Source organism: Protobothrops mucrosquamatus, unplaced genomic scaffold, assembly GCF_001527695.2.
Source record: "Protobothrops mucrosquamatus isolate PMUCROS unplaced genomic scaffold, P.Mucros_1.0 scaffold3046, whole genome shotgun sequence".
Classification (NCBI taxonomy): domain Eukaryota; kingdom Metazoa; phylum Chordata; class Lepidosauria; order Squamata; family Viperidae; genus Protobothrops; species Protobothrops mucrosquamatus.
In genome coordinates, this window is record NW_015389059.1 from 45,694 (window position 1) to 58,108 (window position 12,415).

Here is a 12,415-nt window from a genome sequence, read left to right on the forward strand (position 1 = left end):
CAGACATCCAGCAACAATCATGACTGATCTAATTCATCCATGGCTTGTTTTGGCTCTTCTTATGCTCAAAGGCAGATCAATTTTATTAAGTAGTAAGAAATAAGGCGAAGCTACTGTTTTTCTGCCTATAATTAAAGGTCTGCACCAGATTAGTGATGTGGATCCATCATATACATCCAACCTGTCATAATCATGCCTGTGTCAATGGCTGAAATGTAACCTGCAGCAGCTTTCAAGGGGGTCCACTCATGTAAAGGAATTGACTCATTCAGATTTTGCGGCAGAGGCTTTCGTCTAAAAGTGTGTCCGAGAGTGGGAAGGTAAGCAGCCTAGAGTCTCCTTCAGTCCTGGCCTGACAGACGCGCCGCCGTTAGAAGCCGGCTGCCGTTGCTTGAGAAACTGCGCAATTTGCGCTGACGAAAAGCGAGGCCGAACGCCCCCGGCGGCGCGATGACAAAACTCAGGCGCCTGTTTCATTAATTAGCGCAGTGTACGCCTCTAACGTAAAAATGCCCGATACATTTACGCTCCTTCTTCGCTCCGCCTTTCTAAGTAGCTAAAGCGGTGGCGAGCCTGCTTGGAATGGGAACCTGAGCCCCCCACTCAGTTGAAACGGTTAGGAAGTGAGGGTGTGGTCGATGGAGTTAGCCAATGACCGGTCGAGAGTCTTGGAGTGAAGGGGAAAGACTCGCCAATCAGAACGCACAGGCAGTTTAAAGGGCGTTGAAGGAGGCGGGCGGGCATTTGAATTCAAACGGCGGTGGAGCCTACCGGACGGAGTGTGGAGGTGAGGTGGCTTTCAAGAAGGGCGGCTGGTGGATGGCGGATGGCGGGGCTGTCGGGAGTAAGTGCTAACGGAGAGAAGCTTTTTCCCAAGCACTGGCGCCCACCCGTTTGGTGGTTTCCATGAGCGTTATCATAGAATAGGTGTGATGGCCGGGGAGGATGGGAGTTGTATTCTAACCGGTATAGGGATTAGTATTTTGGAACATCGTGGGAATGTAGCCGTTTCATTATTAAACCGTTAAACCAAGGTGAAAGGTATGGCGAGGACTAGATGATGTTCTAAAAGAGCCCTTGTAAATGACTTGCCAGTGATTTTGTTCAAAAGTTGCTTCCGTTGGAATAAGTCTCTTTTCAATTCCTTTAAAATGCTACCCAAGACTTGGTTTTCTTTTTTTCTTTTTTTGCCTGCCCTTTGGTCTTACCTGCTGTCTAGCCTGTTTTTAACCCTAAAGGCTCTGACCATTATTTAAACTTTCTTGGCAGACTCTCATTTACCAGAAAGAAAACTAGTAATATTCCTTATTGCATTATGTACTACAATAATTACCTAGACACCTTTGTTTCTGAGCAAATGGGCATACTTCCACCAGAACCTGGACTGCAGTTATCCACCATGTTAATTTTAATTTTCTAAGAATGCCTCTGAAGTCTTTGTAGACTCTAGTCTAGAGGCATTCTTGGGGCAAAATGGGGTTTTATTTTGCAGCAAAATTCCTTTTAAAAATGCTGAGTTCCAGCTCAGAGATAATTAGTTAATTGGCACCATATTGTGGTTCCATGATTTAAAATATCTGTGAGAACAAATGTGGGTTCTGAAAAGTATATTGAATGAAAATTATGAAACCATTCAGACAAACCAACATGAGCTTAGGCTTGTGTTTTTCAAATCTTTGGAAATTTTATGTCTCATCTATTCTTGTTCCAGGTGAAAACCTAAAAATTAACCTTGAGTCAGGTATATACATTACCATGGATAAGCATCTGCCTTTGTAACTTCAGAGAGAGCACAGTTATAAAGCCTTTTTAGCAATTCAGTTTATGTTATTGAAATGCTTTCATAACTAAAACTGCATTGAATAATAATGATAAAGTTGGAAGGGACCTTGAAGGTCATCAAGTCCAACCCCCTGCTCAGAAAGGAAATACTACACCATTTTGGACAAATGGCTATCCAGTCTCTTCTTAAAAACTTCCAGTGTTGGAGCATTCACCGCTTCTGGAGGCAGGTTGTTCCATTGGTTAATTGTTCTAACTGTCAGGAAGTTTCTCCTTAGTTCTAAGTTGCTTCTCTCCTTGATTAGTTTCCATCCGTTGCTTCTTGTCCTGCCTTCAGGCGCTTTGGAGAATAGCTTGACTCCCTCTTCTTTGTGGCAACCCCTGAGATATTGGAACACTGCTATCATGTCCCCCTTCGTCCTTCTCTTCATTAAACTAGACATACCCAATTCCAGCAACCGTTCCTTATATGTTTTAGCCTCCAGTCCCCTAATCATCTTTGTTGCTCTTCTCTGTACTCTTTCTAGAGTCTCAGCATCTTTTTTACATGGTGGTGACCAAAACTGGATGCAGTATTCCAAGTGTGGCCTTACTAAGGCATTGTAAAGTGGTATTAATACTTCACGTGATCTTGATTCTATCCCTGTGTTAATGCAGCCCAGCACTGTGTTGGTTTTTTTGGCAGCTGCAGCACACTGCTGGCTCATATTTAAGTGATTGTCCACTAGGACTCCGAGATCCCTCTCACAGTTATGACTATTGAGCAAGGTACCCTCTATATTATACCTGTACATTTGGCTTTTCTTGCCTAAATGTAGAACCTTACTTTTTTCACCATTTCACCATTTCTTTGCCTGTGTGATGTATATTGTACTGTGCATTATATAGATAAATTAATGTTACTTCCTTGAGGTCAGAGTTCATGCAGTATGAGGACTTAATTTTTCCAAGGATTACTAATATGAATAGGTTGAAGATATTGAAGTGAAGTCTCAGATAGCATGATGAAAAGTGAGTGACAAAAGTTTTTTATGTTATACATATGAATGTCTGGATTTTTTGTTCCTCAATATAGTAATGGACAAAATGAATAAAGAAAACCAAAATGGACATCTACATAACAGCAAGGTAAAGTGACCCCTTGTGTGTATTGGGTGGTGTAATTCTTGCCTTTTTAGATCTCACCATTGCACTGCCCCATGCAGTCAGGTTTAGACGATTGTCAATGGGCTTGTATTTACAATCCATTATGGTTGTGTGATAGCCATTGGTTAAGTTGGATTCGCACTTACAGCTATATTATTCATTTACTGACCATGTCATTTGCTTAATTACCACAGAAGCTGGACTTATGACCTTCATAAAAATGGTTGTAAAATCTGGTCGGGTCACATGGTCTGACCCGAATGATTTATGACCAAAATTCTGGTCATAATTATAGCTGTAAGTTGAAGACTACTTGTAGTAAACTTTTGCTATTTAAACCTGGGGTCTCCCAATCCCTAGGCATGGACCAGCACTGGGATACAGGTAGCACACAAAACCATGCCCCCCCTCCAGTCTGCAGAAAAATTCTCTCCATGGAACCAGTCCCTGGTGCCCAAAAGGTTGGAGGCCACTGATTTAAACTATGAACTTCCAAATACTATAGGGCACCAGGGTGCCCTATAGTGGTCTTATGCTGAAAGAAACCAAATCTTAAGAAATTTGCAACTTCTATTTTTCCTTAGGTGCCTGAAACAGTATTCAAAGTTGTGTTTTTATTTTTTTTAAAAAAAATCAGGTAGATGGTCCAAAGAGGATTCCTATGTCCCAGAATCGGGCAGCGAGGACTAGAATTCCGTCGCAGCATATTTTGACTGCTTCAAATGTGCCCCAGAGAGTGCCTATTCAATCCCAGGCACAGAAACCTGCTGTTAGCCATCCAAAATATTCCAACCACCTAAGTCAGCAGCGACCAACATCTGCAGTTCAACCAACATCCAGGAATTTAGTTTCAAATAAACCTGGTATAATTCCTCAGCAGCCTTCTGCATCGGGTAAGTACTACTGTTTCAGTTATTTCTAAACTTTATAATAGTAAGTACTACTGTTTCAGCGATTTGTAGTCATCATAGAAAAATCTATTGATAATTACAATACAGGTAGTCCTTGAGTTAAGACCACTAGTTCAGTAACTGTTAGTAGCTGAATGAAGGGACTTGCAATTGGTCACTGAAATTATTGACATTGCAATGCCCTCATGGTCACGTGATCATTATTTATGCATTTGGTGACATATTTCAACATGCAAATGGTTCCCAAGCACTCTACAATCATGGCATCTCTTTTGCAACCTTTCCTGCTGGCTTCCTTAGAAAGCCAGTGGGGAAACCAACATGGAAGGTCACGACTCACTGGAATAAGTCTTTACCCATGCTGTTCCCCAGCAATTCTGCACTTGTGCCATATTGTCCATTCACATCGTTCCTGAGCTACATGGTGCCTCTAGCACTCCTTGCATCCTTGTTCACTTCTCCATTCTCTTTACCACCTGACAGCAGCCACTTGCCTGCCAGTCATCCTGGGACTTGTAACTTCCTGCTGGCTTTCCCAGTGACTTTCAAGGAAGCCAGCAGGACGTTGCCTCACCTAAAGCCTGTGGCATTCATTTAATGACAGCAACTGGGTCTTCAAGGAATTGTTTTACTAAGCAATGAGATTATGCTTTGCGACTATATCGCTTTGCAATGGAAATTGTCCTAAATCAAGGACTATCTATATATAATAAAGAGCAAAAAAAGAAGCTTTAAAATAGTATTGGAAAATATAGTGAATTGCCATATACTTTCAACCTAAAATCTTCCACAAAAATATGACTGGTTAGTTAGTGTTGGTACAGGTAGTCCTCAACTTACGACTGGCCTAAGGTACAGGGCTAGAAAGTGTTTAGGGACCTTTCAAAGTTACAACATTGCTGAAAAATACCTGGTCCTCATACTTAAAACTGTTGCGGTGTCCCTGCAGTCGTGTAATCAAAATTTGGGCACTTGTAAGCAGCACGTATTTACAATGGTTGCGGCATCCAAGGGTCATTTGATCAACACTTGCAATCTTCCCAGCTGGCTTCCAACAAGCAAAGTCAATGGGGAAAGCTGAATTTGCTTGATGACCATATGATTCACTTAACAAACACAATATTTAAATAAATGCTTAACCATGAGGTTAAGTAGTCTTAGCTGCTTTCTCTTTATTAAACATTTGTGAGTAAGAAATATGAACATAGTAAATAGTGCTTTCTCGGTAATGTATCTACTCATTGCAATATTCATTTCTAAATGTGGATATTTGTATTTGCAAAATCATTAGTTAAAAGATTCTTAAAACTGCATGAATCATGCAAATCGAATCAATGTAAGAAGATCTTTGCATGTGAGACGAATGGAAGGTTAGAGATTATTTTGGGGATTACTTAGGGGAATCAATATTCTTCCAGTTGGTGCTGAAAACTTCTTCCAGAGTATCACAAAATGTTGGCTATGAGCTATGAGTACTTTATATATCTAGAGCAGATACAATATCTTAAATATGGCTGGCTGGCTAGCAAGAAATCCTTAATTCTAAGTAATGATGTGTCCATCCTGAGCTATTTTGATTACGGTACTACATAATTTCTAAAGATAAGTAGAATACAGATAAAATTGCCAGGCAAGAGTGTTAATTTAAAGGTGTTCATCTTTATATAAAGGTGTGTTCGTGTATGTATAGCCAATCCTCATTTAACAACTACTTCAGTTACCATTTGCAAATATAATGGTGAAAAAACAATAGTAAAAAGGTAGTAAAAAAAATTCTCTCCAAAATGCACACTTATGACTAAATTTCTGTGCCTAACAAGGCATACCAGAGTCTAATGCTGGGTTGGTGCACAAGAGAACTTTATTTGAACGAGATAGCAACACCCAGCAATTTTCACTATCTTCTCCGTCACAAGTTGTTTCTAGAATGGATTACTGTGGCTAAACAGAGATCATACATCTTTAATTTTTGCATCATCTATAAAGTACACGCTCCTCAAAACCTGCCACAAAACAAACTGCTCATTTTTTTTACTTCAGAGCTTGCTTTTAGAAAATTTACCTTTCCTATGCACAGGAAAAAAGCCTGGAACTGAGGATGTATCAGCTGCAACAACTGAAGCCAAAGGAGCTTCAGGTTCAAAAAGCGAGAGCAAAGAGGAATCAAAAAGTGAAACTAAAAGGTCAGTTTTTACTTTGTTTCTGTGGGTGGTTATATACAAAGGTTTGTACGCTTCTTATTGGGAGAATCAGATGGATCTAAGCCCGTGGTGGCGAACCTATGGCACGCATGCCACAGGTGGCATGCAGAGCCCTCTCTGTGGGCACGTGCATCGTCGCCCCAGTCCTAGGCCTTCAGCTGGGTTTTATAAAACCTTTTGGCTTTAAGCCTCTGCCGCCATGTGCAAAAAAAAAAAAGGTTCAATCAATTTCAACTTCTCGCGGGGAAAAAAAAGATCTTGCAAAGTTGGAATTGATTGGTTGAACTTTTTAGTCCCACCCAGTCTGCTGTTACCACCAAAGCCACGCCCACCCGGCACCCGACGATACATAAGTGGGTTTTGGGTTGCAGTTCGGGCACTCGGTCTCTAAAAGGTTTGCCATCACTGATCTAAGCTGTTAGCCTTATGTAAAGGATTGAAAACTTGGCTGTTTCCCCAGGCATTTGAGTCAGCTGGTTAGATGAGCTCTACTCTTGTTAATGCATATGTATATTTTTTTCTTGTGAGTGGGGTTATTATCCTTGGGATTTTATGTTGTAGGGTTTTTTTGTGTTATTTTTCAAGTCAGAACATTTGCATACCTATAAACATTTATGTAAATACAGTCTTACTGAGAATGGTCTTCAAAGAAAGCATTCTCTTCTACATTCGTCAGGAAACAAAGTGCTTTTGCCTATCCCACTGTGCCTCTAACCTATCCCCACAAAAAGTTTGTTATTTATAAGGATTTCCTATACAAATTGCTAAGTTTAAGGAGAGAACAAAATGTTCTTATTTCATATTCTAATGCTTTTTTTTTTTTTTACAATAGAAAACAATGGTTCCTTGAGGACTTTGAAATTGGCCGTCCTTTGGGAAAAGGAAAATTTGGAAATGTGTACCTGGCTCGAGAAAAACAGAGCAAATTCATTTTGGCCCTGAAGGTCTTGTTTAAATCACAGCTGGAAAAAGCAGGTGTAGAACATCAGCTGCGGCGAGAAGTAGAAATACAGTCTCATCTTTGGTAAGGTTGAATAAAAATACAGATGGGTAGCCTGGAGGCCATATACAGTAAACCAGGCTTACATTGCCAAAATAGGATAGTAAAAGAGTAAATATTCAGTAGTACAATTATTGTTCAGAATTAAAGGTAAAAGTCAGAGGTGGAGACCTCTGGGAAGGGATTCTAATTCTCCGTTTTCTCTTACCCACACAGAGATGGTTTTGGAGACAGGTCTTTGATCCATTTATCAGGTTTTGAGGGTAGGAATGAAAAGTAAAGGCCTTTAGGAGGCCAACTGCTCTCTCATTCTTAAACTATCTCCAAGGCTCTAAATCAGTGGTCCCCAACCTGTCTGGCTTTTCAGACTGGCAGGGGGAGGGGGGACATGGTTCTGTGTGAGTAGCAGGTGTGCGCGCAGCTCCATTTATGCGAGTGGCGGGCACTTGCGCACACATGCAAGTGCCTGCTGCTTGCACAAATGGAGCTGCATGCACGTGTTTACCTGCTACTTGCACAGCCCAGTTCTGAATGGGTTGTGGGCCCAGTACCAGGTTGCAGACCCCTGCTCTAAATTACGCTGAACATTGACCATTTTTGGCCAATGAGAAAGTGATGAGAATAGTTTTCCAGATGTTTCTGTTCTTGTCAAAACCTTTTCAAATAACTGAAAAAACTTGATCCATTTTTTACTGGTAACATATTGAAGAGTTTGCTTGGCTTCAGCCTCTCAATGTTGTTTATTGCTTGTATATAATAAGGAGGGAATTACAGACATGTTTACCTTATTAATAGCAACTGTCTTTAAAAATCCATATGCCTGTTTTGTAGGCATCCCAATGTTCTCAGGCTCTATGGTTACTTCCATGATGCAACAAGAGTATACTTAATGCTGGAACATGCACCTCGTGGAGAAGTGTACAAAGAACTTCAGAAGCTTAAAAAGTTTGATGAGCAACGAACGGCTACTGTACGTTTTGCAAATGGCAATGCATGCTTTTTGTATGAAATACTAAGGCTATTTTTCCTCCCTCTGGAAATGGTGCTCTACTCTAGCGATTTGAATCTAAATATACTGAATAGCTTTGGTTTAGAGATAGGTTTAAAAGAAATAAGTCATTTTGAAATTTTCATGTAGGTTGAAAAGTTCATAGCTTCTCCCGCTGAAACAGGAGGCCAAGTGGGAGATCTTCACTGAAGCTATTTTGCAAATGAAGGCAAATATATGTGTCTCAGGATAATGTTGCAGGATCCAATCTGAGTTGGTCACTGGGACCAGAGAGTTATTCTTCCAAGTTTTCAGACTTGTGCTGGAGCCCATCCTCAGGGAATGTGTGCCTGTTTTGTTTAAAACTTCTGAAATTAACAGAGAAAACAACTTATTTAAAGGTGCTCAGCTTTCATAGAAGAGAATGGAGGTTCAAAGTATAATGGCTATTCATTGTATCTAAATTATGGTGAATCCATGTAACCCAAGTGTTTTGGCTTAGACGTCGACTGCCAATGGCTGTTAATTCAAGATTTTTGTGTATTTTGTATTTTTTTTCTGATTTAAAATGATATCTGGGCAACTTTACAGGCTTATTCTTGAGCTGATTTAATTCGCCCTCTGCATTTCCAATGTAAACCTCATTATTTTCATGTAACGATGGGAGTACTATGATTTTGTTGCAAATTTTTCCATTGGTCATCTGATTTGTATACTGTATGTGCAAAGGGAGTACTGTTTTTCTTGTCCTTTATGGCAGGGGTCCCCAACCCCCGGTCCGTGGACTAGTCCCGGGCCACCGCATGCCAGCAACCGGTCCACACAAACAAGCAAAGCCCCAGGCAGCACACAAAACCAGGCATCCTCAGATCTGTGGAAAAACCTCTCTTCATGGAACCGGTCCCTGGTGCCCAAATGATTGGGGATCTCTGCTTTATGGCATGGTTAGGGATTTTTTTCTTAATGAAAGACCTTTGACAGGGTTTCTAAACATCTTGTTTTTAAAACGCTCTTTAGGCTTTGGAACATTGAAAATGGAAATACAGCTTTGGAGACTTGCAGCTTTTTGAAAGTCTCTTAAAAATTAGCAAAAGAAAAAAGAATGAGGCAACCGGTCTACAAAGAACTTGAGTTAATGGGTGGTTCCCATCCATCATGTGAAAGTAGCAATGAGTGGGGGAGTGGAATAATGCCAACTTGAGGACCGTTGACCCATTTTCAGTAGTTTAAGGGAGATCAAATATTACACTTTCAGAAGACTCCAGAAGTGTATTCCAGAAATACATGCATCTTATCATTGAGGTCTTCAATGTACCTCCTATGGTCTAATCAAATTTTGTTTAATGTACTAACACCTGTTTGCCAGAAAAATGCAAAATAAGTACATTAATTTCTTTGTAATCTTTGGGACAAAGTTACAAACAGTTTACATGATGAAGGCCAATGGTTAGTAAGCATGAGAAACCACAGTAATTTTTGGAGCAGGTTTGTTTTGCATTAAGGCAAACTTCTCTAATTAAACTAACGCAGGCTGAGCCTTCCTGAAATTATGAAATTATGGTGATGCTTCAGTATTTAACTACTAAGAGATCCATAATGGTTAAGGAAAACTTTACATTTCATAGTAGAGACGTTATTTAGCCCAATAATGTAGTAGTTTTCCTGTTCTTTTTGACAGATTTTTTTTTATCATTGTGCCTATAGTAATACAAGATGAATAAATGCTCATTGGCCATATCTGCTTAAATTGCATTATTTGAAATTGTTAAGACTTATTTACAAATGTTGGTTTCTTCTACAGTATATGACTGAACTCGCAGATGCATTATTATATTGTCATTCAAAAAGAGTAATTCATAGGGACATCAAACCTGAGAATCTATTGCTGGGATCAAATGGAGAGCTCAAGATTGCTGACTTTGGATGGTCTGTGCATGCCCCATCTTCTAGGTAGGAGACTCTTTAATACTCAAGTTTGAGTGTAGAATTGGCTTAGAATTATTTGAATATACAATGCACTTTTATAGAAGTAGTAAAGTTTGCAAAAATAGCTAAATAATTCTTTCTGATTGTTTCAGTTGAGGATATAACTCTTAATTTGAAAAGATGTTTAAAGTAGTAGGGTTCATACTGTAATGCTGGCAGCCATGTTTTACAGATGAATACCAAAGTAAATTGGCAAGAGTCAGTTTGATGTAGTGGCATCATGCTAGAAACCACGAGATCAAGTTTGAGTGCCACCTTAAGCATGAAAATCCAGCAGGGTGACTTTGGGTCACTTTTACTCTCAGCCCAAACTCACAAGGTAGTAGTTGTGGGAAAAATAGGAGGAATAAATATGAACATTCACTGCCTTGGGTTATTTATAAAAATAATAAAGGAGTTTAAAAAAAAACCTTCATTCCTATGCCATTCTGTTTCTTTCCCAATTGAAACTCTATTCAGTGGCTTTAGAATTTCAGAGTTGTTACTGTGTGGAGAATCTTAGAATGTACATTTTTGAAATTATATTAGGTAAACTATAACAATCTAAAGAAAACTATTTAATATTTAAATATATAAGAAAGCGGACCACTTTAACTCAGAATTCAAACCAAAATATCATACCAACTATCCTAGCTAATTATGAATGATAAATCAATAGCAAGTTAGTTATGAACGCAATAAATGAAAAAATGCTGATAATATCCTAGAATCCAAGAAGGTAGATGGGAAATGAGGGTCAGTAAAAAGGAACTAAGGGTAATGATATGTAGAGAAGTGTGAGCAATGGAGGACCTATTGTTCTACAAAACAACTTTGGATTTTAATTTAAGATAGGAATGTTTCTTGTGACATCCAAAAATGTCAAGTGCTTTGGGATAAGAGATGGCAGAAAGATTTAGGGTTAGGTAACATTCAAAAACAAAATGTCTTAAAACATGGTAAGAATAAGTAGAGTAGCTTACTATGAGTATTAGTAGCATCTGTCGTGTTTTTAGATAAATAACATGGTTTGCTGACAGCTCTATACTTTCTATCCTAGGAGGTCAACAATATGTGGCACCCTTGATTACCTGCCACCTGAAATGATTGAAGGGAGAACTCATGACGAAACGGTGGACCTGTGGAGTCTTGGTGTCTTATGTTATGAATTTTTAGTAGGAAAGCCTCCTTTTGAAGCAGAAACGTATCAGGAAACATATAGAGCCATTTCAAGGGTAAGTTGAATTTATCTGGCTTGGTGTACCCTATGTTATTTTAGTTTTCTTGCAATCCATGACTCACTCTATATGAGTAATTTTGAGAAGTCTAAAACTGCTTGAACAATTCCCTGATGTTATTCAGGGATTAGAATTTTGTACTTACCAAGCAAATTCAGGTTCAATTCCTGCACTAGTTCCCAGTAACAGTTATTTGGATGGTGCCTTACATTGATATGCAAACTAAATGTTAGTTTTCCACCTGGACTCTACAATGGGAAGGATTGAATGCAGTGCTTTGTGTGTAACTAATTTTCTTTGGTTTAAAGGTGGAGTACAGATTTCCTCCTTTTGTAACAGAGGGAGCACAGGATCTGATTTCAAAGCTCTTGAAGCATGACCCAAAGCACAGATTACCACTGGAAGACGTACTTAAACATCCATGGGTTACATCAAACTCTACTAAGTCTCCCAAGCCTAACACTGAGGAAACCAATGTTGCTAATAAAACTTAGTCATAGCATAATAAGCATTGCTGACTGCATTTCCAAAGTAACAGGGATGGCAGCAATTGTAATACATCTGAAATAAGCAGCATAGAATTTGTCTCAAAAAGAAGTCAGTTTTCTGCATAATGAACTGTTCTATGAACACTATGAAGTCTGAGCTGCAGTTTGAACAGGCATGCTGCAATGCTTGTAGTTCCATTCAAATCAATTTGTGAATATCTGGAACATACTTGAACTCTGTGCATGTGATTCAAAGCTTCTGGGGCACATCTTGTTCAGGACTTTCACAGATAAATAGTTCCTATACTGTTGATCCTCCTTGCTGCTTGATAGCCACATGAAGTTGTTGGAACAGTGCAATAACACCCTAAGGTTAACCTGTGCAGCGATGTGACATGGATGACGTCTGCTTCTGTAAATAAGAGCTAATTGTGCAGTTATTGTGCTGTCTTCAGTTAGGAAATACTTTGAAGAATAAAGACTTTATAAACAATAATCCAGTGCGTTAAGACAGCTTGTTCTTGGATATCTGCTTATTCAGTGCTCAGAGATATTCTGCTTCCTAGGATAACCTTGATAGTGAGCAATTGTACATTTTAAGGTTCTTAAAAGAAAAACTGCATAGACTGTTTTTGATCACCAATTTTTAAATAATGTTGTATTTGTTTAAGCACCAGTAAAACTTTATTACAAAAA

At 39.2% G+C, this 12,415-nt stretch overlaps 1 protein-coding gene across 1 annotated transcript; it reads left to right on the forward strand.

Annotated features, from left to right (window-relative positions):
- Positions 1-2,859: 2,859 nt before the first annotated feature.
- AURKA (aurora kinase A) lies at positions 2,860-12,415 on the forward strand. Its single transcript, XM_015826299.1, has 8 exons — positions 2,860-2,910; positions 3,566-3,821; positions 5,917-6,022; positions 6,873-7,064; positions 7,872-8,010; positions 9,830-9,978; positions 11,054-11,228; positions 11,540-12,415. Exons 1-8 carry the CDS (start codon positions 2,860-2,862, stop codon positions 11,723-11,725), a joined length of 1,254 nt encoding a protein of 417 aa, XP_015681785.1. The 3' UTR covers positions 11,726-12,415.

Bases quoted from the DNA above. Each gene is read 5' to 3' on its own strand.
- AURKA (XM_015826299.1), top strand. From the start codon at position 2,860: ATGGACAAAATGAATAAAGAAAACCAAAATGGACATCTACATAACAGC. The intron at 3,822-5,916 runs GTAAGTACTACT...TCCTATGCACAG, and splicing joins TCAGCAGCCTTCTGCATCGG to GAAAAAAGCCTGGAACTGAG. The intron at 8,011-9,829 runs GTACGTTTTGCA...TTTCTTCTACAG, and splicing joins ATGAGCAACGAACGGCTACT to TATATGACTGAACTCGCAGA.